The 27,983-nt window shown below is 39.7% G+C and overlaps 1 protein-coding gene across 1 annotated transcript; it reads right to left on the bottom strand.

Annotated features, from left to right (window-relative positions):
• Nucleotides 1–61: 61 nt before the first annotated feature.
• Nucleotides 62–27,881, bottom strand: LOC102792312 (uncharacterized). The gene is given in 51 exon segments (XM_087835778.1): nt 62–121; nt 594–647; nt 739–792; nt 923–976; nt 1,104–1,157; nt 1,242–1,295; nt 1,388–1,441; nt 2,046–2,153; nt 2,340–2,393; nt 2,505–2,558; nt 2,647–2,700; nt 4,502–4,552; nt 4,681–4,792; nt 4,901–4,954; nt 5,098–5,186; nt 5,297–5,350; nt 5,578–5,631; nt 5,776–5,829; nt 8,020–8,127; nt 9,823–9,867; nt 9,968–10,012; nt 10,085–10,138; nt 10,302–10,355; nt 10,518–10,571; nt 10,655–10,708; nt 11,869–11,922; nt 13,411–13,472; nt 13,634–13,715; nt 13,790–13,834; nt 15,331–15,384; nt 15,467–15,520; nt 15,623–15,730; nt 15,818–15,871; nt 15,997–16,041; nt 16,131–16,184; nt 16,289–16,333; nt 16,597–16,650; nt 16,851–16,904; nt 17,004–17,048; nt 17,129–17,182; nt 17,320–17,373; nt 17,446–17,499; nt 19,946–19,999; nt 20,102–20,209; nt 20,687–20,740; nt 20,843–20,896; nt 21,046–21,084; nt 22,461–22,580; nt 22,881–22,925; nt 25,194–26,234; nt 27,835–27,881. Coding segments are annotated over 51 exon segments (4,059 nt in total). The 5' UTR covers nt 27,871–27,881.
• Between the last annotated feature and the right edge of the window lie 102 nt (nt 27,882–27,983).

Below are 27,983 nucleotides of genomic sequence, written 5' to 3'. Positions count from 1 at the left end.
CCTTAAATTATAACTTCCTTCTTTCAAAACAAACATACTCTGAATATTTCCTGGCAGTTCTTTATTTTTTGCTTTGAATAGAATTTGTGCTGTTTGGAATTTTACTAGATCGTCAATTTTCAATATTTCAGTGCAAAAATAGTGAGTTTGTATGTTCCCTATAACCTGCATTGTGGATGATTCGAATTGCTTTTTTTTGAAGAGTAAAAAGTGAATGTAATGTTTTATAGCTGTTGCCCCAGACCTCTGCACAATAGCTTAAGTATGGTGAAACCAGTGAACAGTAGAGAATATGAAGTGATGTTCTGTCGAATACCTGTTTTGCGTTGTTTAGTATTGCAATGCTTCGTGATACTTTGGCATGAATATATCTTACGTGAGCTCTCAGTTAACTTTTTCATCTGTTATTACCCCCAGAAATTTATTTTCACTGACTCTTTCAATATCAACAGCATTTATTTGAATCTTTGCATTTGTATTTAAACTACTATTTCCAAATAACATAAGTTTAGATTTCTTCAAATTGAATGATAATTTATTTTTATCAAGCATATTGAATGAATATATGCACAAAATATGCAACTGACTCTTACCTTCGTGCCAAGACTTCCAGATTCACCTTTCTCTCCTCTCAGCCCTGGAATGCCCTGAACCAACAGCAGCAGATGATGCAAATGTTCACACGAACAGGGGTAAGGTTTTTATTAGCGATCACATCCTGCTCTCTAATCCTTTTACCTTTGGCCCAATTGGTCCAGGAGGCCCATGTGTTCCTTTTAGACCACTGATACCCTGAGATATATAATAAGACCTTAGTAAGAAACATTTCAACAATGCATTACATCAAACATAATAAAAAAGACAATTTTATAAGCACCACGTGCTTATAATAGTCACCTGAAATGTATAAATGATTGCTTACCTTCACCCCCCCTTCTCCAGCGTTTCCCTTAATCCCAGGAGATCCAGGTTTTCCCTGCAAAGTATGCATGTATTTAATACCACATAATGCAATAATCTGTAAGAAAAGCTTAGCTGCAAAAGACTTATTCAATTTGTAATTGTGCAGATTTGCATGTCATTCATTTCCTTAGTGAAATTACCGTCTTGCCAGGCCTGCCTGGCGTTCCAGGAGCTCCTCTGTGACCGACGTCACCCTTTGAAGTTAGCAGGGGAAAAAGAAATTAATAAAAAATTGTGAAATGTGTTAAAATCAATTTTAGTAAGGCAAACTTTCTTACCGGATCTCCCTCATTACCCTGAACTCCCAGCAAGCCATCCAGACCACTCAGTCCCTGAGAATATGATCACAAAAACGACGATCAAACGAAATGAGCATTGTTGGTGTTTCGTGTTAAGAATTGCATTTGTTAGTTGGGATGTTTACAGGTTTTCCAGGTGGTCCAGCAGGTCCTGACCTCCCCGGCAGGCCTTCAGGTCCCTACGAAAGAGAGAAGAAACTTCACTGGATGAAATCAAGGCCAAAACCGTTTAACCTTTACTGTTAACATTCATTGTTTATTATTTAATTCAGAGTGAATCATTAATTAGGCTTTACAGAAGACTGAAGAATTAATCTGTGTTTATCAGACACCCAGTGGAAGTAAGTAAAGTTTATTTAGTGCTTTTCACTGACATAACAGTCACAACGTGTTGAACAACAATTAAGACACCAGATAATCCTGTTAAAACAGATAAAAAAATAGCATCAAATTGGTAAGATAGCATAATACACACCTAGTGCACGTGGGATTTATACCATAAATGTTGAAATAAACTATATTTCATAATAGTCATAGTAACTAATCTCGTAACTCCAGTCTGAGATGTGAAGGGTCACTCGGCTTAAAACAAAACTCACAATGTGCCCAGCAGCTCCTTTTGTCCCTGTACTTCCTGGCTCACCACCTTTTCCCTTCAAGATGAATTCAGTGACATGAAAGTTGCATGAAGCAGGTTAAAGTATCTTCACTATGATAGCTTTATTTAAGGGAATTAAGAAACTGTTTTAGAGTTACATGGTTTGAGCCACGCGTTCGTCTTACCTTTGGTCCCTGGATTCCTTTAGCTCCTGGAGGACCAGGAGGAACACCAGGTCCAGTTTGACCTTTAGGACCTGGAGAGCCTACGACCCCCATCTGCCCCATTGTGCCCTAAAATTACAGTGAAATATACTCAGAAAATTCTAGAATCACACTATAATAGCAACAGCATAGTAAAGAAATGTAATTTTTGGAATTGCAATATGTCAGATGATCCGGTAAGATCATTTAGTCATTTATGGCACTTACTATTAAGTATTAAAACTGCAATTTAAATGTTTAAGAATGCTCTCTTACCACTTTCCCTTGTGATCCAGGCTCGCCTTTTACGCCTTTCATACCTCTGATGCCCTGGGAAACACAGTTATGCAGACACATTACACTGTGTTTGCACACATGATATCAAATATGCTCGACCAAATTTATTAATGCCACAGAGTGAAATAAATAATGAAGTCTAACCACGTCTCCCTGAATGCCTGGAAGACCCAGCATACCCTTTTCACCAAGACTGCCCTGAATTATAGAAAAGCAAACAGAGACAGTTAAAAACCAGTGAAATCTTTTAGCTGGACAGTTAACATGTGTGAAAGGTAAAGTATACCTTTGCTCCAGGGGCTCCACCTTTACCTTCAGCACCTGTCTTGCCAGGTAATCCCTAAAAACAGACACATAACGTATAAATAACTTACATATCAATGAAACAACTAAACCTTTTTTCACATTCAGGCCTAAATTAAGTTATATATTTTAAATATGCTCCACAATATGTCCCTGTTGCCTATCCACGGCATGTTATTAGGTCCACCTGTTCAAATGACATTAACACAGACGTCTATTCAGCCTGACACCTGCTGAAGTTCACACTGAGCATCAGAATGGGGAACAAAGGAGGTTTAAATGAGCAGCTGGTGACTCAGACTGGCTGATCTGAGTCTTGACCTCTTCTGTCCAGGTCATAGCTCTAGCCCATGACATTGTGCTAGAGGTCAGCGGCGCATCAGGGGAGACTGTTTCGAGTCGATAGCAAAACAGCACTAACTTAAATAATCACTTGTTACAACAAGGTATGCAAAAGAGCATCTCTAAATGCAAATGAGCTTACACCAGGTGACACTTCTAGAAGCTAAGAACCGGAAACTGAAGCTATAGTTTGCATGCGATCCCCAAAATTGGACAGTAACTGTATTCAAATGAAGAAGAGTCACATCATGGATGTCCAGCCAGCAGATCTGCTATCATGTTAATATCAATATATGTTTCCAGCACCTTGTTGCATCTATGCTACAATCATAGCTGCAGTGTTGGGGAGTAACGGAATACATGTACCGCCGTTACGTATTTAAAATACAAAATATGAGTAACTGTATTCCGTTACAGTTACCGTTTAAAAAGGTGGTATTTAGAATACAGTTACTTTGTTGAAATAAATGGATTACACGGCGGTACTTCCCTGTTTCATATTGTGGCGGGTCAGGACTGTTTGGGTTTTGTTTGACAGCTACGTCCTGTTGTTCCAGGCATTACGGTTGCCATGGTTACAGGGTGACGCTCTCGCTCTGCGTGTTTCCTGGGTGAGAGAGGCCTTTTTGTTGTTGTTGTGCTAAGCTAATAAGCAGAATGCTACAGGTATAGCTCTAAAGAATGTAGCATCATGGGCAGTGTAGTCCGTGCTGCAGGGAGAATGGACTGCCATACACGTTATGTGTCTGTGAGCGAGGGAGGGAGAAAAAGGAAAAGTACGAGCTGTCATCGAGCAGAAACGGGAGCTGGAAGCATGTAAATATAATAATAACCACTGCAGCCAAGAAGAGAGCCTGACGAGCCCAGCTGTAAGTAAGCTATTAAGACTCGACTGTACACCGTGTTCGTGTTTTCCTCCAAAAACAATAAGTTCTGTTGGAGCAGCCTTTCAACGCCTCTCTCCGTCTCTGCTAGCAAAGTTGACCCAGACAACAAAGTAAAGCTAGTTTTCAGCTACGAGCCGACACAGAACCCACTGTATTAGCCAGAGGTCCCTTTACTACGGTTCGGAGCCGCGGACCTTCAGTAACAGTAATAAATCACAGCAATAGTACATTCATGTAGTTGTAAACAGCATGATAATATATTAAGTAATCCAAAGTATTCAGAATACGTTACTCTCATTGAGTAACGTAACGGAATACGTTACAGAATACATTTTGGGGCATGTATTCTGTAATCTGTAATGGAATACATGTTAAAAGTAACCTTCCCAACACTGCATAGCTGTAGCATAGATTCAAAAGGGGGTTGATATTAGTACTTTAAGTGTACCTAATAATGTGTCCGGTGAGTGTGTGTGATTTAGTTAACATTTTTAACTCAAATTCAACACAAACACATCGAGGTGATACCAATATCAAACATTGAGTGTACATTATAGCACACAGTCAGTATAATAATGGAAAGTTAATGTTAGGTAAAGTAAAACGTACAGCTGGTGACGGTCCAGTGGGTCCAGGAGGGCCCACAGTACCAGGAGGTCCCTGAAAGAAAAACAGATATAATAATGTTGTTCAGCAGCATTATAGTCAAACATGCATGTTCTGTAGAGACATGTAGACACAGCACATGTTGTTAACATGACTGAAGCAAACAGAGCCCCCTCAGGTACTAACAGCGAGTCCCTGGAGCCCTCTCTGGCCTTTTGTTCCTGCTGCCCCAGTTTGGCCTCCAGCTCCAAATGGCCCACGAGTGCCTGATAAAGCCCTGGTGCCGGGCTCACCCTGTCAATAAATCATCATTATCACTATCAGGTTTTCACTCAGACATTTTGTTTACAGGCAACACCAGTTCTCAGGTTTTCTTCATCATTATGAGTTAAAATGACTGACCTTGAGTCCTGGGGGCCCCTGCTGTCCTCTATCTCCGGGTGCACCCCTGTACCCCTGAGAAAAACACATGTAGTAAAGACAAGGCAGAGGCGATACACAGTCTTCCTTATATTTGCTCTTTTTGAATTAATATCCCTGTATGGAAGTCAGTGGTGTTACAGTACTCCAGTAAACGATACTTTAGGATTACTACATACCTGTTTCCCTTGTGGCCCCTTCGGTCCCTGTGAACCTTGGTTTCCTCTTTCACCCTCAGACCCCTTTGGTCCTTTCTGCCCAGGAGGTCCTGTGTTTCCCATAACACCCTGAAATCACATTTTATAAGTAACACAATTTACATGAATGCTGCAGTAAACTGATAGAAAATTAACCTTTTGGGATTGAAATTGGACTCACAGATAAGCCTTTTTGGCCGGCTGGCCCTTCAAATCCTTTCTGTCCGTTTGGACCCTAAAGACAAGAACAACACTTAGTTTGTCCTGTTTCATGGGCTCATATTCCTGAAGTTACTCTAACAGTTGTGATCTTCTAGGTCTTTAGATTTTCTTTCTTTCTCTTGTTTTATCTGTGCTTTCTCTACTCTTCGCATCTCTAGTTTTCTTACTTTAGGTTTTGTTAATTTTATGTTAAATGGAAAATGAAAACAGTTGAATCCATGACCAAGCTAATCAATCTACCTCCTCACCATCGAGACCAGCAACTCCCTCCTGCCCCACAGGTCCTCTGGATCCCTGAACACAGGACATGTAGGAACAAACAGAAGAAGAAGAACTTAAGTTACTTCAAATGACACAGCATTATTGACGTGCACTTGCATACAGCTTTTTGTGAATTTAAGTAGGCAATAAGATACTTAGAGAAGCTCAGAGGTTCACCTTATCTCCTTTTACACCGCCTGATCCAGATGGCCCCTGACTTCCATCTTTACCCTGCGTGTTAAGAAATTAAAGATAATAACAGGGAGATAATATAAAGAAACATCCTATCAAAAAAGGAAGACAGCTCGGTTTGGTAGAGCAGGTTTTGTTCATTATACCAAATACTGCATAAATAATTGTTCTATAATTTGATGCACAACAAAGAATAAAGCATAGATTATAATTCAACGTTACTATTGGTACATCAAACTGCTCGGCATTAATGCCAAGGCATAATTTTAAAAAGCACTTTTCTGTCAGAGATATCTTGAAAATTAATAATATTAACAATATCTCACAAAAAACAGTGACAAATCGCCTGTATTTGCCTGAACAACCATAATATTCAACCAAAAGTCAAATCGGGCTTGACTTGGTCTGGTGACTGACCCAGAGAAACTAATTATGAGCTCATGGCAAACTGGAAAGAAAGAAAGTGTCTGTTCGCTCCCGAGCGTTTCTGCAGTTATCACAAGAGGACTGTTCATTCTGCAGTTAAGCAAAACTGCAGAGAGATTAGCACAAAGGCTTTGTGACCGTTCACGTGGCCGACAGTTGACTTGATGAACAAAGTGAGACTAATGACAGGCGGTCCAGACTGATTCACTGTCATGGTTGAATGACTGTTATCAGAGCCTGATGCTTGTGTACCCGAGGCAGTCAGGCTCGATGGAGGCAGCATAGGTGCAGATAGCTGCTAAAGAAAAAACATACTGGTCAGTTTGTAAGATTAATAAATAATCTGCACTTGTTTGAAATATTTTTTTCTAGCTGCTGGCTGTGCTTTTGTGTTTTGAACCCGGTGTTCTGAGTCTGGCATTTTGGGTTTTTCTAGTTTTGTATTTTGGATTATTTTCCTTGTATCCGTTTTTTCACGACTCTCTTATGTTTCCACATCTGGCTTCTTCTTCATCTTTGTGTTTATGATTTGTAACTTGTGTCAATTTAGTCTTGCATCCTTTTCAGTTGTGCCTCTCTTCCTGTTTTATTTTGGTGACTGTTCTTCTCTGTATCCTCCACAGGCATTATGTTAGTTAACCCCAGCTGTGTTCCTACCTGGGTTTTTTTTTATCTCCTCATTATGTAAATACCGGAGTTCTGTACACAGCCAACCTTGACAGTAAGGCTGCCACAAACGATTCTTTTGATAGTCGACTAGTCACCGATTATTTTTGCGATTAGTCAACTAATCAGATCATCATCCATTGGACGTACAGCTTATTGCACCAGCAGCATCTGCTCTTATATAACTATCATTAGCTTACAGCTTTAAGTGTTTAAGGAATGTGCTAACTAAAAATAAAGACAAGATGACAGTTTATTAAATTTTAATGAAGTTTGCAGATTGTTTCGGTGAAGTTTAATAAACTCCTTGCTATCTAAAATATAACAGCTGTCTGCTTGACGTTTATTCAGCTGTGTAAAAACTATAACTTTAATCTCAGCCAAACCGATTTACTCAGGAACAAATAAAATACTAAAAAAAAGCAAAACAATAACATTTTTAAGTTATCTAAGTGACTTATATATCATGTTTAACCTGAGTAGCGAAAGACAGCGGTGGGTTTGAAAACGATTTGCCGGGAGTCCGGTGTTCTCACGGCTCTAGTTAGCCTAGCCCCCGCGAGCTATCGAGCTAGTGGGTAACAGACGTCTCCGAAAACGTCGGAGCGCTTTTGAAAATATGTGGTGTCCTGATAAACTGAGCAGATATTTGAGGTTTACACAGCTACATTCTCGCCTGAAAATATGTTAAACGTTTATTTTGTGACCCAGAAAGAATAATAACAGTAATATTAAAACTAACTAGCTGCCGCCATTGTTGGAAACTGAGCTGGGCTGCGCTGTGAATTCTGGGACACAGCTTCTTCTTCTTCGGGGTTTAACGGCAGCTGGCATCCTTGTACATGCAGTGCTGCCATCTTCTGTTTCAGTCCGTTATTACACTCTTAAATCCTACTACTTATTCCTGCGTCTTTTGTGATCTTACAAAGCTTCAAACGAAGCGTCGACTATTAAATCAGTCATCGACGATTTTGATAGTCGACGTAATCGTGACTAGTTGACTAATCGTGGCAGCCCTACTTGACAGTTATGTTGGACAGACTGACAGAGCTTCAGTTTGTGTGTGAAATAAAACAATTAGGCTCCCAAACTTCTAATTATACTTGAAAACAAAAGCAAAAAAAACCAAAACCTTACAGAGTAACCTGTAACTCCAGGAGGACCAACTGGGCCTTGTGGACCTTGACCACCTGGAAGACCACGGGACCCAACTTCACCCCATGGTCCAATGTTGCCATGGATACCCTGTTGGATTAAAGTATGTTTAAAAACAGAGAAAAAAGTGAGAAGTCCATAGACTAAAAATGTTTCTTGGTTTTATACAATCTAATCAATCTAATTGAAGTCTGTTAGTTAAATACTCAAAGACGTTCACATGCTGTGTGTAGAAAACACACACGGCTGCAGTCATGTGACAAACAAAGCCCACGCTCGGAGCTTCCACAGAGTTTAAGAGTGAAGTAGCAGCAAGCTACTGCTCATCAAATGCACTTGATTAATCGAGTGTGACCATCTCTGTAGAAGCAGATGTTGGTCTGGAGCATTCAGGTGTGTGCTAACAAATTAATGCCATAAATTTTTGATTTTTTTGAATGCAATAGAAACAAATTGCAAGTACTACATATTAGACTCAGTTAGCATGTTGAATATTAAAGTTAATAACAGTCAAATTAGAAAATCACTAAACAAGTGTGGCTTATTTGGAAGAGTTGTTTTGCAAAGCTGCATCAGGACAAACAATAAGCATTTTAGAACAATGACCAGATGATGTTTGGCCATTATGCACCGCACCACAAAACCAACCAGATCATATCAGCACAAAACGCGCATAAACAATGTCGTGCATGGGGCTGGAATGATGATGACTTGGGCTTATCTTGTTGCAGTCTTTGAATCATTAACTCCTCTATACACAAAAAAAATTTCTAGAGTCAAATGTGAGGTCATCTGTCGAAAGCTTGGCCAACACTGGGTCCTGTAACAGGACAATAATCACACAATAAGAACTGTGGTGCTATGGTGGGACCATTAGAGAGCTGTCCATGAACAAACCGTCACGGTTCTGGGTCATTTTTAACCAGCATTTTCCGTTTCTTGTGTTTTGGGATTAAGGTTTGTTCTGATTCTCTAGTTGTGCTGTTTTGAATATTATTATCCTGTTTCAGTTATATTCTGGTTAAGAGTTTAGTTTTTGTTCTTGTGTCAAGTCTGTGCCTGTCATGTTTCCTGTTTTACTTTGAAAGTCTGTGTCTCATGTCAGTGTGCCTAGTTTTGCTTCCCCTGTCTCGTTAAGTCTGATTTCTCCCCGCTGTGTCTCTCATCCCCCTCATTATCCCTCAGTGTATTTAACCCCCATGTTTCTCTTTGTCCCAATCACACATGTCTGTGTTCTGTCTGCCAAGTTATTTTTGTATATTCAAGTTTAGTTTTCTCTCGTGTCCAGCAATAAAGCTGCCATCTTGAGTTCAAGTTCTGCTTCTGCGTTGAGTCTGCATTTTGGGTCCTTTCCTGCCTCCCTGCACAGACCATGACACAAATGGTACCAAACCTCAATGAATTGAAGCAACCTTAAAATAAAGTTTAAGAGAAGTTGGACAAAATTCCTCCACGACACGAGAAACTGAAAATTATACAGAAAACTATGACTTCAAGTTACTACTGCTAAAGGTGGCACGTTATCACAGGACTGCACAGAGTCCAATGAAAAACTTTCTTTTCCACACACCTGCCTTCATCTAATTAATTAACTCACAAACCAATGCTGACGTGTAGAAACTCAAACCGCTGACCAATCAGTGCGTCTGACCTCCTGGGCCACAGCATTCTCACATATCAAGACATTGACCACAATAAAATCAAAAGCACAAGTTGACCAAAACAATGTGTAAACAAAGGACTGGATGAACGTTTTGTATGGACAAATAATTAAAAGGATCTTACAGGAGGGCCTCTGTATCCCTGTGGTCCAGACAGGCCCATCTCTCCCTGGAGAATGACAAGAACTTGACTTTAGTAAGAAGTTAGAGAAACACTTATAAACAACGAACAGGCGATAGTAGAAAATAAAAGGGACTAATTCACTTACTCGGGTGCCTTGTATTCCTTTTGGTCCCTCCTCTCCTCTTGTACCCTTCACAGCACAAACGTTATCTTAGCATATGAGCAGCTAAATAACTGAGTGACTGATAAACCTGCTACTTACCTTAAATCCTTTACTTCCTGTTAGTCCGCTGGGGCCTTGTTTACCTACAACCCCCTAAAGGAAACATCAGGATTTTTTTGTCTGGCTATAAAGAAACTACCACAAATTCCAGAAAGTCTACATTCATATATCATTGTTTGGGTTGAATTTTCAAGGCTTCATTATTTTCTTCCAACAAACACAGGAGTGCTCTCCATACAGCTGCACAGTAACATACTCTCCTTCCTGGCTGTCCCGACGTCCCCTTCATTCCTCTGCTGCCAGATTCTCCCTGGAAGTCGAATGACACAACACTATGATCCTAACGTTACATAATTCACTATGCTGAGTGATCACAGGACTTTAGATCCTCATCTTAATAAATAAATGACTCCCATAGTCTCCAAAAATACTAACCATGTTTCATGAAGCAAGAATTTAAAAATCGCCTTACGCTCTTTCCTACAGGGCCTTGGAATCCAGGAGGTCCTGTTTTTCCAGGCATTCCCTGTGGAAATGAGAACACGAGATAATATCTTGTCCCACTCCAGGATAAGCAAATGCAGCTGTCATATAACAGGACGAGCTCACTTTAGGTCCTGGAGGTCCGACTTCTCCATTCACTCCATTTGCACCAACAGGTCCCTGAGGCAAAGATCATATTAGTTCATCAAATATCTGTTACTGTTACTGCTCAAGTATCATTTCTGACAGATTAAATGATAATAATAATAATAATAATACATTTTATTTGAAAGCGCCTTTCAAAACACTCAAGGTCGCTGTACACAGTAGAATAAAAGCAACATAAAAGCATAATACATAAACAAATAAAACAGCAGAGTGGAGAGGTTATGTGGGATAAGCTGTTTTGTACAAGTGGGTTTTGAGTTTGGACTTAAAGAGTGAGAAGGAAGAGATGTTTCTTAAATCAGGAGGTCGGGAATTCCAGAGTCGTGGAGCAGAGCAGCTGAAAGCCCGGCTCCCCGTGGTTGCAAGACGGGGGGAAGGGACAGAGAGTGAAAGGGAAGAAGAAGATCTGAGACAACGAGATGGGGCGGTGATCTCAACCAGATCAGAGAGATATGGAGGAGAGAGATGATGAATAGCTCTAAATGTGTACAAGAGTATTTTGAAATTGATGCAATATTTGCCCAGGAGCCAATGAAGCTGCTGCAGGACAGGAGTGATGTGGTGGGCAGAAGGGTCCTGGAGATGATACGGGCAGCAGAGTTCTGGACGCGTTGGAGGTTGTGGATGGATTTTTGAGTAAGACCAAAAAGAAGTGAATTACAATAGTCAATCCGTTAACTATTGACTATTGTATTGGGGGCGATCGTGGCTCAAGAGTTGGGTGTTCGTCTTGTAATCGGAAGGTTGCCGGTTCGAGCCCCGGCTCGGACAGTCCTGGTCGTTGTGTCCTTGGGCAAGACACTTCACCTGCCGCCTACTGGTGATGGCCAGAGGGGCTGATGGTGCGATATGGCAGCCTCGCTTCTGTCAGTCTGCCCCAGGGCAGCTGTGGCTACAACTGTAGCTGCCTCCACCAGTGTGTGAATGTGAGAGTGAATGAATAGTGGTACTGTAAAGCGCTTTGAGGGCCCCGAAAAGCACTATATAAATCCAATCCATTATTATTATAACTATTAACCTAAAGAAGAAAGGATCAAATCTGATTCTGGAACACTTAACCCATTTTGTTCTGTAGGAATAACAAACCCATAACAATAAATACATAAAAAGAAAAATAATTCACATTAATAAAGGAAGCTTCTGTTCCAAACACAGCACATGGTTGGTCTTACCGAGGCTCCACGACTGCCATCCTGCCCCTTGTGGCCCAGACGACCTTTAAATCCCTGAAAAATGAAAGAAATGTCTCATTTTTTCTATTTGGTTTTTCTAGTGTGAATAAAAAAAGTTAAAATTTACCATATATTTGAAATCCATATAAATACAATACAATTTTATTTATATAGCACATTTAAAACCAGGGGGTACACCAAAGTGCTTCACAGTAAGGAATAACAGTAAATGATTACAGTGAGTCATTAAAACAAAGTAAATCATGATTATCCAGAGAAATGAGTATATTCACTGCAAAAACTCAAAATCTTAGCAAGTATATTTGTCTTATTTCTAGTCAAAATGATGTCATTACACTTAAAATAAGACAAAATCAGCTACAAAGTAACGTTCCAGTAAGATTTAGGAACTTGTTTCATTGGCAGATTTTTTTCACTTATAGATATTTTACCTTGAAATAAGTAAAAAAATCTGCCAATGACACAAGTTCCTAAATCTTACTGGAACGTTACTTTGTAGCTGATTTTGTCTTATTTTAAGTGTAATGACATCATTTTGACTAGAAATAAGACAAATATACTTGCTAAGATTTTGAGTTTTTACAGATACAGCAGTTACTGAGTGGTGAGAATTAGTGAGTCGGAAAAGCAAGGTTGAATAGGTAAGTTTTCAAGCGTGCTTTAAAGGATTGAATAGAGTCAGAGGCACGAATGGTAGCAGGAATAATAAATAATAATAATAAATTTTATTTATGAGCGCCTTTCATGTCACCCAAGGACACTTTACAATAGGATAAAACACTTAGTAAAACAATGGCAGAATAAGAACAATAAAATAAAAGCACAAGATAAAATTAACAAACAGTGGATTCACAGTGAATATGAAGATTTGAACAGATGGGTTTTGAGTTGGGATTTAAACTGTGGGAGAAAACCAATGTTTCTTATTTCTGGGGGCAGAGAGCTCCACAGCTTGGGAGCAGAGCAGCTGAAAGCTCTGCTTCCCATGGTGCTGAGGCGGAAGGAAGGTACAGCAAGCTGGATAGAAGAAGAAGAATGAAGTGACACAGAAGAACAGGTGGTGGTTAACAGGTCAGAAAGGTAATGAGGAGCGAGGTTTGAATGGCCTTGAAGGTGAGCAGAAGAAGTTTGAATATTATCCAGAATTTCACAGGGAGCCAGTGAAGTTCCTGAAGAACAGGGGTGATGTGCTGGTAGGAGGAGTTCTGGTGATAATGCGAGCAGCAGAGTACTGAACCAGTTAAAGCTTATGGAGGGGTTTTTGGGGGAGACCATGCAAAAGAGAATTGCAGTAGTCAAGCAGGAAGACTATTCCAGAGGTTTGGTGCTACAGAGGCAAAGGCACGATCAGCCCCAGTCTTCAGACGCTGCCTGGCTGGGCCAGAAGTAACTGACGGCTGGGAGTATGGAGACTGAGGAGGTATATAAATAGTGCCATCATCTGGATAGTAGCTTTAGCAGATGTCATGTGTGGTGGATAGATCAATTCAGTTTTAAAGTTATAAACATGTGTTTCTCTACAGGTAAAGCATGGTCACCTTCAGGCCTTTTGAACCCGGCATCCCCGGGACTCCAAGCTTCCCCTAAACAGATGGGGTACACAATCAGGTACAAACACAGTGTGAACTCTTTGACACGCCTCTGTTTAATGCAATAGTAAGAGCTTTTTCAATGCACTGATTGGTCGGTGCCTTCAGTCACAGATGTAAAAAAACAACAATTAACAGCGCAGTCATGCAAGTACAGAGTAAGAACTTTAACCATATAGGAACCTTAATACCAGGTTCTCCTTGAAGTCCCCTCGCTCCTGATGTCCCCATCTGTCCCTGCAATAGCAAATAAATACATAAATAATACAAACATAAGTATCTATACTGAACATGTTGTCACTTATACTCACAACAGGACCAGGGATTCCAGAAAATCCCGCTCGACCTTCCCGACCCTTCGACAAGAAGAATGACTGTTAATGGTTTGGAAATGTTACAACACTGCTCCCTCTACAATACTACAGTTCACATATTTTTGTGTGAAAATATGTGAACTTTTCACAATATTAAAAGTAAGAAAAACTGAAAAACACCTCCTTTGCAATTTTATGTTGACTTTGCTTTTTAAAATGTCTTTTAAATAGTTTGGCATCTGATCTTTAAGGTCACACTGAGATATGTAACATTCTGTCTAGGGATGGGTACCGGTATCGGTTCTGTCATAAACGGTAGTAACCAGACGGAAAAGCAGCGCACATTTCGGTGCTTTATTTTCCTGAGCTGTGATACACTTTAGATTCTAGCCAATCATTTTACGTTTCCGAGGATAGTAGGCGGGTCCAGGTACGTACGTTCTTTTAGAGCAGAGCTACAAATTAAAAATGTCCAAGGTGAAGCGGTCAAAAGTCTGGCTGTACTTCACAGCAAAAGATGCAAACTCAGCAGCTGCAACAAGTGCTTTAAGCTGATACTGTGATGCTGTCAAAGGAGGTAACACCTCAAATCTGATGAAACACCTGGCGACGCATAGCGTTTTTTTTAAAGCCGAGAAATGCGCCGTATTTGATAGCTTGCTGCGAGACCTCACACCGAGCACATCTACTGCGGGTGTGGTGCCTGTTATCGACCCGGAGTTAGCAACATCCCCCAAAAACCCGAAGAGGAGAGTCCTGGCCCCTAGCCCTGCCAGTGTAGCAGAAATGATGAGGATGATGATGCAGCAGCAGCCGTTCTTCTCTGCGTGAGTAGCTTAATGTTGTTCGTGTGTAATTTACGTTGAGTAGGCTAACCACGTTATTACATTAATGCATGTAAGGTGAACTAGCAAACATCATCATAGCTACATGCGGCTGTCTTCTTGTTTGATGGCAGATACTCCCTTCACCCTGGACAAAAAGGCTAAAATGACCAAAGAAAAAGTGGAAAACAGTTAAACATGAGAGGTTTTTGGACAAAGTTTGTGTTTTTTCCATTGTTTAAGCTGCTTCCAGCCAAGAGTGATACCATATATGCCCCATAGCTGCAGAAAAGGCTAACATTGTTATCTTTTTACAAAAAAACAGCTGAACATGAGAGGTTTTTGGACAAAGTTTGTGTTCTCCATTCTTTAAGCACCGGTTTGAGCACCGTTTAAGCACCGGCACCGTTTCAAAAGTACCGGTTTGGCACCGGTATCGGATAAAACCTAAACGATACCCATCCCTAATTCTGTCAAACTAAATTTCTGTGCAAATATATTGATTTATTTTAGTGCTGTCAGCCATAACTGCATTAACGTGTTAAAAAGCTAACCGCGCTAATGTGTGGACGCCATGCAGCCCCACGCACGGGGTGATCCGCGGTAAGTTGTTAACGGAGATTTGCCGCGTTAATGCGGTTATGGCGTTAACGTCATTTTAACGCTGACAACACTGATTTATTTTTATAGATATGAATCATTCAGACTCCTTACCTTATTGCCTCGAGGTCCAGGACTTCCTTCAATACCAGCTGGTCCTCGGTTTCCCTACATCACATCATATTTGCCCAAAATTCACTTTTCAGCAAAGAAAAAGAGTCAACAGATTCAACTCTTTGCTCAAACTCACCTTGGAGCCATCTTTTCCCTGCTTCCCTGGCTCTCCCATGATGCCATCAAAGCCCTACAACATTGGATGAAGATATGAAATAAGATCTGATATGACAGAAGCTTTAGCATCGTAAGTGAGCATGTTTCTTTAAATATATTTATTTTTTACACTCACAGCAGGTCCAGGAAGTCCTGGTAGCCCTGCATGTCCTCCAAGTCCCTCAAGTCCCGTTGGCCCCGCGTGGCCCTTTGATCCCGGTTTACCTGGAGCTCCACGAGGACCCTGAACAAACAAAACAAGCTGATTAACAGATTCACTGATCTGATCAGTAAACCAACCACAGACCGGACAGATGGACAGGAAGATTACCCGGGCTCCCTTCAATCCTGGATCCCCCTTCTCACCTCTCCTGGATTTGACCCCCTGGTGACAGAAACACATAAGTAAACAGAAAACAACAGCTCAGGAGATCAATTAATGTCATGCATTATAAAGGTTGTAACCATTTTAGCAAGAGTGAGAAATTAAATTCTTTTAAGTAATCTTACGGGATCACCTGAGGATCCAGGCTTTCCTGGATTCCCACTGGCTCCCTAAAATAAGGGGACATTGCTCAGTTAAACTCACTACAGCATAAACAAACGCTGCACAGCACGCTTACTCTTTAGCCTAATTATCTTACGTTTAGTCCAGGTGGTCCAGGTTGACCTATTTCCCCTTCATCTCCTGGATCACCCTGGTGAAATGTAAAAAGCAGAAAATTCAAACGCACTGACCCGACTGGTGACTGCGTGCGGTTCACAAACCAGTTTGACATTTTATGTCTTCAAGTATACTCACAGTGCTACCTTTAGGACCTGGGGGACCATTAGGGCCGGGGCTTCCCTGTGAGGTCATTGATCAAAGTGTTTTACTCACAATTAATTTTTCAACATGTGATAAAGAACTTTTTGTTTTTACTCCTAAAAAGATTTACTTAAGTTACATTAGGTTCTTCCTACTCTCGTTTTAATCAATATTATCTTATTTTCACCTTTGTTCACAAACTACACGTGACCACACCAAAAACTTTCATTTACCAAACGCTGAATAACGTGTTGGTTGTTTCACACGTGATCTTTTCATGCTATACAAAAGCTTTATAATACCTGAGGGCCACGAACACCAGGAAACCCGACTGCTCCATCCGGACCGGGCTCTCCCTAAAGCACGTATGTATATTTACTGAGGTAAGTCACAAAGTCTGCTAGAAAGGGAGCAAATATAAGTGTTTTCTCACCTGTGACCCAGCTGCTCCTCTGGGGCCCATCTCACCCTGATGACCCTGACAGTTTAAATAATTGCTCTATAAATGTCTTTAAAAAAAAATAAACACCACTTTGAATTTGTTTACTTTACTTACTGTTGGTCCTGTAATTCCTCGGACACCTTTTCCTCCTCCGGGACCCATTTTGCCCTGAATAGAAGGCAGATTAATAGATGCTCATTAATAGTATCTCACGTTTAATTAAAAATAATTTTCAATGTGATGGTTTTGTAGGAGGATATAACTTACCGGAGGGCCTCTCGGACCACAGAAGCCTAAGTCCCCAGTTTGTCCCTGAAAACAATGACAAGCAACAATGAATGCAAAGTAGAAACAGTAGAATACCAACACGGATCATTTTGTGTGACACTGACCGAAGGCCCTGATGGTCCTGGGAAACCGGGAGGACCTCTTGCTCCAGACGTGCCCTGTAAACATTGGACTTTTCAGATGTAGCTTTAAAATGTACATAATTTGAGAGCAATAATTAATTTAAGTCATCTGTTTTACAAATATTGATTAATAAAAAGCAACTTTTTGAATGGAGCTGGTCATCTGAGCTTACTATGTAGCCAGGAAGCCCAGCGTGGCCTCTGACTCCTTTATTTCCCTGCAGGCACAAAGACACAGATCAGAATCTCGTGCAGCCTTCCTGCAAAACAACAGCACTTCTACAGACGACTCAGCTGACCTTGTCTCCTTTCTGTGCTCTGGGTCCCTGCGACCCAGCCTCGCCCTGATAACCCTGCAGGCAGAGAAAATGTTTGACTCTTAATATAAATCTTTGACACTTTAACATATACAGTTGTAATAGTATGAGTGAGCTGCACAAATAAGTGGCTGTCGCTGAATGCAGACAGATACACACTCACTGGCCAAATCATTAGATACAGATTTCTAGTGGTTTCATGGTTCTGGGTCGTTTTGACTCAGCAGTTTGAGTTTCATGTGTTTCTGTGTTTTTTCTGTATTATGTTTTTTTTTGTTCTTAGGTTTAGTTCAGTGTCTAGTCTGAGCTTGTCATGTTTCCTGTTTTACTTTGAAGGTCCGTGTCTCATGTTAGCGTGTCCAGTGTTTCTCTCCCCTGTGTTGTCCTCATTCAGTCAGCTGAATGTGTGTATTTAAGTCCTCCGTCTCCCTTTGTTCATTTGTTCCAGAGCTCCCATTACCCCAGTTCTTCAGCAGCTTCACTGGTTGCCCGGAGAAGCCAGGATAAACTTTAAAATCTTACTTCTCGCACACAAGTGTGTCCATAAATCTGCTCCTTCCTATTTGTGTGACCTGCTTCATATCACCACTGTTTCCCGCCCTCGTCTCATCACTGTGGGGAACAGAGCCTTCAGTCACTCTCTTCCTCCAGCCATAAGAAATATAAACTCTCTTCCAGTATTTAAGTCACAGCTCAAAACACATCTGTTCAAACTGACTTATTCACTTTAGTGCTGATTTTATCTGTTGTCAAATTCTGTTTTGCAATTTTAACTTATTTGATGTATTTTATGACTATTGCTTCTTTTATTAATTTTGTTCTTTTGTAAGGTGATCTTGGGTTTTTGAAAGGCGCCCTCAAATAAAATGTATTATTATTACTATTATTATTACTATTATTATTACTATTATTATTAATTACTATTATTATTATTATTATTATTATTGCTATTACTCTTATTATTACTATTATTATTATTACTCTTATTATTACTATTATTACTATTATTATTAATTACTATTATTATTATTACTATTATTATTATTGCTATTATTATTACTATTACTATTATTATTATTACTCTTATTATTACTATTATTACTATTATTATTATTACTATTATTAATAATTAGTATTATTATTATTACTCTTATTATTACTATTATTACTATTACTATTATTATTACTATCATTACTATTATTATTACTATTATTACTATTATTATTATTATTATTACTATTATTATTATTATTATTACTATTACTATTATTACTATCATTACTATTATTATTACTATTATTACTATTATTATTACTATTATTACTATTATTATTATTATTATTATTACTATTATTACTATTATTACTATTATTACTATTATTATTATTATTATTATTACTATTATTACTATTATTACTATTATTACTATTATTATTAATATTGCCGCGTCGTGCCAGCTGTTTTGGCCACTTTGTTTCAGCCATAATAAAAGCTCGCCTTTCATTTAAAGTTCAGTTCCTCTCGCCTGTGTCTGCTGCTGGATCCACCTCACTCAGTCCACTCGGTCCGTGACAGGTTCCCCTTTCGCCTTCAGAACTGCTTTAAATCTTCATGGCAGAGATTCAATACTGTATGTGAGACATTCCTCACAGATTTGGGTTCTTACTCAGCATCACACAGTTTATGAAAATGCGTTGAAAGCACATCCAAGATGTGAATCTCTCGTTCTACCACGTCTCTAAGGTGCTCTGTTGGATATAGACCTCGTGACTGTGAAAGCCATTTCATTACATCGACGTCCAAGAAAACAGTTTGAGGTGATTTGAACTTTGTGATGGCGAGTCAGTAAGAGCTGGGCATGCTCAACAACAGGCTGTGGCACTCAAACGATGCTCAGTTGGTACTGAGGGGACCAGGTGAGCCAACAACATTATACCATCCTGAACTGTTGATACAAGGCAGGACGGATCCATGCTTTCTACCATCTGATAGCTGAGACTCATCAGACCAGCCGACAGTAATGGCAGCTGCTGTGGTCTTTTTCTGTAGCCCGTCTCTTTCAAGATTCGACTTGTCCATCCAGAGAGGTCTCCTGCGTACCTCAGGCCTAATAAGTAGTTATCTGAATTACTGCTGCCTTCCTATCAGCTCTGTGTAAAGACTAGTGATGGTTGATCAGGCGTTTCTGAAATACACAGACCAGCCTGTCTGGCACCAACAACCCCCCATACACTCAAATAACCTTTCTTCCTGATTCTGAAGCTCAGTTTGAACTTCAGCAGGTCATCTTGACCATGTTTACATTCTTAAATACACTGAGTTGCTGCAATGTGATTGGCTGATTAGATATTTGCCTTTAACAGGCAGTTGAACAGGCGTATCTAATAAAAAGTCCAGAGAATGTATGCTGTCTATGCACGTGCATGCTAAAGCCTCCATAGTTATAATCCTGATAACATTATAAGTTCAGGACAATCTTACCCACTCACCCAGCTCCCCTTTGCTGCCCTGCTCTCCTTTGTAGCCTTTGGGACCCTATAAGGACACTAAGGAGTTAATTCCCCAGGCACCAGTATGACTAACTTAAATCCACACATGGAAATAAATAAATAAATACATGTTTTCCAGGAGATTTACCTGCTCTCCAGGTAAACCCGGAGGGCCCGGGTCAGCGTTGTGTCCTGGGGTCCCGTCTCTTCCAGGTCGGCCCGGGGGACCCAGGATACCCTGTGGACCAGGACGGCCCTGGAGTACAACGCAACATGTAAAGTAGGTAGAAGAATAATCATGAGACATTACAGAGCAGAATTACAGACAATAGTAGTGATATCGTTCCTCTCCATTCAATATAAATTTGCTTCTACCCAGAATTCCTATTATTACTAAAATATATCCAGGAAATATTAAAACCTCTGTCCTGACCAACCACAACAAGCCAGCAGCCACTTAAGCATCATATTAATGTCTTAATCCACCATAATATCGCTAGAATCATATACAAGTTATCACCCTACTGATCAGTCCTAATCACGCTAAAAACCACTTGATGTTTACATAGTCAGCTGCTTTGACCTAAACATTAATCATCTCATTTTGCAACATGTGCATGAACCTGCATGTTCTTTGCCTCACACTTATAATTAGTTGTCACGATGTGAGCCCCGTGATCCTGCACTCAAGTAATCAGATGCAAAAAACCAAAAACAAATCAGAGAAACGTACGATGATTCCTTGAACTCCTTTAGGTCCTTGCTTTCCAGGAATTCCAGGTAGTCCCTGGAGAAAAAGTAACCACTGGAGTCTAGTTACAGTCCTTTATTTGTATTGTCAGGTAAAACTTTCAAGATGAATTTAGCCATAATGTCTTTGTCTACTTACAATTGGTCCATCATCTCCAGGAGGTCCAGGAGGACCCGGAGGCCCTTTAAGTCTCTGAGAACAAAAACACACCGTGTTACAGCTCAGGCACAACATGTCTTTATTATAACATGAAAATGTATTTGTGCAAAGAATAATTTATAATAGAATAATAACTATTCTTCTCATTTTAGGTGCATTCGTGTTATAAAACAAACGCCTACCGGCCACGAGGACACCAGCTTTTTGTAAATTTGCTTTTTCTGCAAGAAAACAGTGAAGAATGGATTTCTTTTAATCATGATTACTGAGCTTATTCATACTTACTCTGACAAAAATAAACTTTAAAAATAATAACACAGCAGTGGTGACTAGAAGCTCTGAAACAATTAACGATTTAAATTGTCACAGTTATAAGAACGCATCAGTCAGACCTTTTGACGAGCAGTGAAAGTGGACAAACATGTGATCTAATGAAACACAAGCAGACACTGAAAAATTAAAGATCCAATAACATTAAAACTGTTTATTAGGGATGCACCGATACCGATACTGGTATCGGGTATCGGGGCCGATACTGTAAAATGTGTGTGTACTCATACTCGTAAAAGTTTACCGATACCAACTTATTTCATTAATCAGAGGGTGGCTTGTCATTTCTGTTGTAGTTTTTTAGATTGGCCACTAGGGGGACATCCCGCGCTAAACAGGCACAGGGTTAGACGAGTCAGACTGGCAGCTCCAGATAAAAAAGAGAAACTGGAGGCTGCTGTAGCTAGGCTAAACAAAATGTCAGCAGTGTGGAACAGCCAACTTTAACTCAGGTTTTGGAAAAGCGATGAAAAATGTCAAGAGAAAATCCACGGGCAGTTAAAATAACAGAGGCTCTGACTCATTTTATCGCTCTGGATGACCAGCCAATGCCGGTCGTGGAAAACATAGGATTGCATCGTCTTCTCAGCATACTCGAGCCGCGATATGAAATATAATAAATGAACAGAAGTGTTTATTTATTATTCTGAAAGCTCGAGACAGTGCCAATAGTTCAGTGATATTTTGTTAAATTACAATGTGGAGACTCTGCAATAATTTAACAGAAGTGCTTATTTTTCACTTGAAATTTTTTTGTGGTCATTTTTATTAAGATTTTATTTTTTATTGGCAGAGAATAAAATAAAACCTGTCTTCCAATTCATTGCATTTGTGTGTGTGTGTGTGGTAGAAGTATTGTTTTTTGTACTCTGTATCGGCAAGTACTCAGATCCAAGTATCGGTATCGTATCGGTTTGAAAAAATTGGTATCGTTGCATCCCTACTGTTTATATATCGTAGTCAGTACAAAAGAAAAAAGTCGGTCTCTTCTAGATCACACATGAAATGATTCAGTGGATCCAGAAGGATCACGTTTGTATTTTCCTCTCTCAGTTAATCTGATTTCACTTATTTCAGTTCTCTATATATTTGTCAAGCAAAATTATCTTATAATGTTAAAAAAATTGAAAATAAATATATTTAAACAAAAATAAAACGAACACTTCTTACATTTGCTAAGCAGAAGAACGTACATCTCCTGTTTTTATTAAATCTGCTCAGTCTTGGAACTTGTCTGTTAAAATAGTTTCATCAAACACAGCAGCACCTTGAAAGCCTCCCACTCTTCTTCAGAAGTTTTAAACACAACAATAGCCGGCATCCCAGCAGGACCAACAGGGCCTGTGTATCCAGTCTGCCCGGTCCTGCCCATCACGCCTGGGTATCCCTTAGAAGACAAAACCCCCCAAAACAAAACCATGTTTGTCTTATAGTCCAGCAAAAACAAGAATTTGACATTTTACTTAAAGTTTATTAAAGATTCATGAAGACAATTTACCACCAAGAAAAATACAACAAACTTTGTGCAAACATGTGAAAAGAAACCAACAAATCTACGCCTCAAAAACTAAAAAAGAAGATTAACGCGATTGTAAGCCCTGCTTCCAAGCTTATTGCAATACCTATTTATGAACAAGTGCTAAAATTACACCAAGATGAATTTTATTCAGTTTAATTTAACACTCACTTTATCTCCCTTATGTCCCGGTGGTCCCGGTAAACCATGCAATCCCTGAAACAAACAGTAGAGCTGAGTCACTGGATCATGTGATCCCAAAATGATTTTAACTAAGAAAAGTGAACATGATGGGTAAAACTAAAATTTGTTTTAAATACACACTCATTATGAATTCGATGTGTCGCACTAGTTTTTGACTTATCACACATGTTTTTACACATCTGGAGCAGATGCAGGTATTTTATCTTCTGCATGGGAGCTTTTAATGTGAAGCCATGCTATTTTAATATTCGATTGGCTTTTCTGAGATACGCAAGACCTTTAATGAAGAGAAAGATGTCTGGTTGGTTCCTCCTGAAGCTTATTGTTCAATGCTTTTGGGATCTTTGTGCAAACAACCTCTGAAACATGCACTGCAGCCCCAAACAAACCTCGGAAGCTGGCTTTTAAACTGCCAACGAGCCCGACGGTCCATCGTCTCGAGCAGTTGGCTTCCATGAGTTTCACTAGTAATCACAGGCAGTTTCTCCCATAATGTTTCTTAAGATTCTCCAAAACTTTACATTATATTATGCACTAAAGATGAAATTTGGCATTTTGACAGAATATTAAAACCGTCTCCATATTTACCTCACAAACACTCTCTACAGTGTTGCCAGTTAGCCTGAGTAGTTGCAAGTTATTACTTTCTTTTAGGTTCATTGTTTCTTTTTTTTGGGGAAACTGGGAATCTCCCAAACAGTTCATAAGCTGAGACACCTGAGTTAGAAAACACAAACACTGCAGTTGATTCATGGCTTTGTGTAATTCACACGCACGTGTTACTGCTGTGAGTTCTGCACTTTGAGCTGAGTATGAGGATGTGAGCGGTTTCGCTTCTATGACTCTGTCTGTTGTGGTTACTGCATAACCTACACAGTTTTTATTTATTTTTATTTATTTATTTATTTATTTGTGCTGTGAATGTCAGCATGTGGCTTTGTTTCCTCGTCTAATCTTTGCGTACAGCAGTGTGGATCAGCTTCTTCGGGTGTGGCCAAAAGTGTGCTCGGGTTCAGCTGACCACACTTCTCGATTTTAATGTGTGATAATATTATATACAATATAAAATATAAAATATATTATAAATATATATTAAATATAATATAATATATATATATATTATATATATATTAAAAATATATATATAAAATATACAATATTTTATTTATATTTTATTTTGTGTCCATCAAGCGCTGCGGGTGATCTGCAGTTTCACTCTTTCCCAAGCTGGAGACATTTTCCTTCTCACACACTTTCCTTGGCTGAACAATGACACAACCTTAATATACTTTATGCATCTCTCTATTTAATTTAATATGTGTTTGTGTGAATTATCTACTTTCATTCATTCTATTCATTCTGGGCATGTTTCATTGTTAATACCAGTTTACAGGTTGTTATCCTTGCTATTATCAGTTTGAATACATTAGAGATAAACTCTAATTTAATTTAGCCTTTTGTTTATTCCTCTTGTACTTATATGTATTCAGTTGGGTCTGTTTCCAGCTCTTTTTAAACTTCTACGTTGATCTCTAATCTTTCACTTGGTGAAGGATTATTATGATCTTCCTGATATGGATTACTTATACAAGCTGGTTACATGTGTGTACAAAGATAACAAAGTTATTCCAAGAACTCAAAGCTGAGGTTTCCCTTTTCTACATCTGTATGTTCTCAGAAAAGAGGAAGCTGTTAGCTGCTAAAATAAGTTTATCACTCAAAAGTTGTTATATGGCTACATTTCATGATCACACTATGTACAATTTTATTTTAACAAAACTATACTTTAAACGATGACACACTGAACACGAGTGTAACTGGGGGTGTGTTATGTACAATAAACCAAATATATATTTGTTGGGGGAAAAGGAAAAAAGGTGTAGCTGATGACCTTACAAATACGCCTGAGGGTTGCAGTGCCACAGTTTAGCCAGAGGAGGGAGCCAGTGCATCTCACTGGAGAGACTAACCCCCCTCCCCTACACACACACACACACACACGGTTTTCTAGGTGCTGAACTGACACAGATATATGTTGCCATCGTAGTCATCAAATCAGCTTTGTGCAAATTCAATTTCATCCAAGGACACGGCATAAATAAGCCGAGAATATCAGACAAATGCGATTAAAATTTCCTGTGTGCTTTGTTTATAATTTCATTAAAACTCAACGTGAATGAATCGTTGTTTATAGTACCAAGACCCAGAAAGGTAAAAATAGGTACAGTAGTGAAATCAAGTCTTATTCATACATAGTTACTGCAAAGCATGAATTCCTACCCTTTGACCTCTGATCCCAGGCGTTTGACGTCTGACTGTGTCTGCAGGAGGCTGATTCGCTGCTCTGTCAGGCTGCTGTGGAGCTTCAGTCTCTGACTGGATGCTGAAGCCTACGGTGCTAAACTGGGAGATCAAATCAGGCGAGGGATGACTGTCTGCATGCCCTTCCTCCACCTGTGGATCTGTTTCATTTTCATCTGTCTCCGTCTCATTAACTCCATCTCCACCTTGAAACGGGATTGTTGTTCCTGTGGGTGAAACAGTCTCAAACGTGTCTTCCATTGCCTCCTTTTCTATTTCCTCACTGGCTGAAACATTACTCATCACAGTTTCTGTGAACCTGGGACTGAGAGCTTCTCCGCTTTGTAGTGTGGGGGTTACAACCGTAGCTGGCCTTTCCACTGACACGTCTTCCTCTGTTGTTCTGAAGTCTTTAAAGGAGGGAATAGCGACTACTGGGACTGGACTGGTAACCACTGATGACAAAGCCTGTTGTCTAATTTTGCCTGTTTCCACTTTTTCTGGTAAAGGGTCCACAGTGGAAGCAACAGAAGCTGTGGTGAATCCTGAAGCAGGAATAGATGAAACCGTCCCTGTTTTTGTTTCTGTATGACTTCCTGATGAGGCAACTGCAGCTGTGGCGTCCTCAGACTGAATGTGAGGGCTGGCAACTGTCATCTCGGCAGTTTGGGCTTCTGAGCTCCCAGTTATGTTAAGATGCGACTTGGAAAGCTGCTCATTTCCAGTCGAAGAGCGAGGCCTTGCTTCCGGCTTTGGCTCGTCTGCTTCTCTGTTGGTTGAACTTGTAGTATTTGTATCTAGACCTGCATGACTGTTCACTACTTTGGCGTTTCCATCATGCATGAGAGGATCAGGATGCGACTTCAAAGGGGAAGCGCTGCTTACTGGATCCAGCCTTGGCGTCACCTCAGTGTGACCAGCCTGCAAAGTGGAGCTTTGAGGGGAATTTTCTGAACTGGATGATACTCTGACTCCAGGCTGAAGGTTTGTCTCATCTACAGATCCAGCCTGCAGGGAAATCTGACCACAGTCAAGTTATTTCACATTTTAGTCCATTTTCAACCATCTTGCAGTTTTCATTTTGCTAAAAATTTAAATGACATTCATGAGTAAACTGCTTCTCGTGGATTCAAGTCCAAGTCAAACTCAGCTCTCAGACAAACGCGCCCTCTGTGGCTTCCCCCAGACAGACCGGCCAATACAAACACAGACTGTACTATGGAAAAATGTTATTAAATGTCATAGATTCACACTTATTTGTTAACAGAAAAGCAAACAGGGCAGCACAGTGTGTCCTTATGAACTTAAAGCGTGAAGCTGTAGGGCTGAGGAGAGATTACTAAAGGGCAGAGATGGACTGTAATCCGATTACTTTTTTCAAGTAACGAGTAAAGTAAGGGATTACTATTGCAAAAAACAGTAATTAGATTACTGTTACTTTCCCGTAGGAACGCTGCGTTACTGCGTTACTAAAACAGTGATTTTTTGCGAGAATGTCTCATGACAGTGACGTAAGCGAGTGCGACGTTCGTGACAACAGCTGTGTGCAGATCAACAATGGATCATATATCGAGTGCAGAGAGAGTATGAGCGTGCAGCGTTTAAAGTGTGGAAGTACTGACCTTACTTTGAGTTTGATTCCATAAAAAGTGACAAAAACATTAGTGTCCATTGTGCGTGGGAAGAAAACTTCTTTTTACAGCGAAAAAACCCCTAAACTTCCGAACAAGCACCGAGTAGCTACGACGTAATGGGAAACTCACAGAGAAACTCGCGGATTCTTCCACTGACCGCGGCACACCTGCACCAGGGTAACCCTCCGCCTACCCCACTCCTGCTTTACAGGTGAAAATAGAGCAACAGGACCGCTAGTCTTTGACTTTATTTATTTTCTGCTGTGTTTTACTTGCATCTATTTGAAAGACTGAGTGTAAACACACAAAAATATTTATTTTATGTGCTGGAATGTGCAGAAAATAGGTTTAAATGTTAAACAAATTTCTTCCAGTCAGAGAATGTTGCATATAATTTAATTTTTGCTTGATGCATAAAGTTAAAAGATTAAAACTAATAAAACAAGTTTTAAAAAGAGACTTTTCCATTTGATTACATTTTGTATGATGATTATGCAGAAAAAGTAGAATTGGGCTGAAAGATCTATCACTTTATCACCTATTCAGGTTGTAAATCGTGTTTTTAAAAAGTAACTAAGTAACTAATTACTTTTATTTGCTACGTTGCTACAGTTGAAGTAAAAGTCCTCCACCATCGATGATTGTTTCATTTGCACATATAACAAGAGCCAATTACTTGAAACATGTAAATAAAACAAAATAATTTAATAGCTACAGTTACTGAGAGAAACAGAAAAGGAGCAAAGACAGTTGAAAACACTAAATGTAAGTAAAGTGATTCTTAGTGTAGATCAATGACTATAAAAATCTACAGCGATCTGGTTTTTCCTTTAAATTTCAGAGCCTTGTACCTTTACTCTTAACCTAAACAGAAATAATTACACTTTCTGCTTCTACTACTAGTTGACAGTCGACTGGAAAAATTAAACAGAAGTATATCAGCAGTATTTTCAGAGATAAAACTACTTCAGTGCAGCCAGACTTACGTAGCTCAGCAGCAGCAGCACAGAAGAGCCCTGCATGGTTTCTGGTAACATCCGGACTCCTCAGTCTGAACTGTGTGCCAGCGCTCTGGTCTGCCTGATAAACACCAGAGGATGTACTTGAACCCCCCCTCCTGGAGGCCCGGGCCAAG

Source organism: Neolamprologus brichardi, chromosome 23, assembly GCF_056152115.1.
Source record: "Neolamprologus brichardi isolate AB-2024 chromosome 23, ASM5615211v1, whole genome shotgun sequence".
Taxonomy (NCBI): domain Eukaryota; kingdom Metazoa; phylum Chordata; class Actinopteri; order Cichliformes; family Cichlidae; genus Neolamprologus; species Neolamprologus brichardi.
Note: the sequence above shows the minus strand (reverse complement) of the source record. Positions and strands in the feature narration are given on the sequence as shown.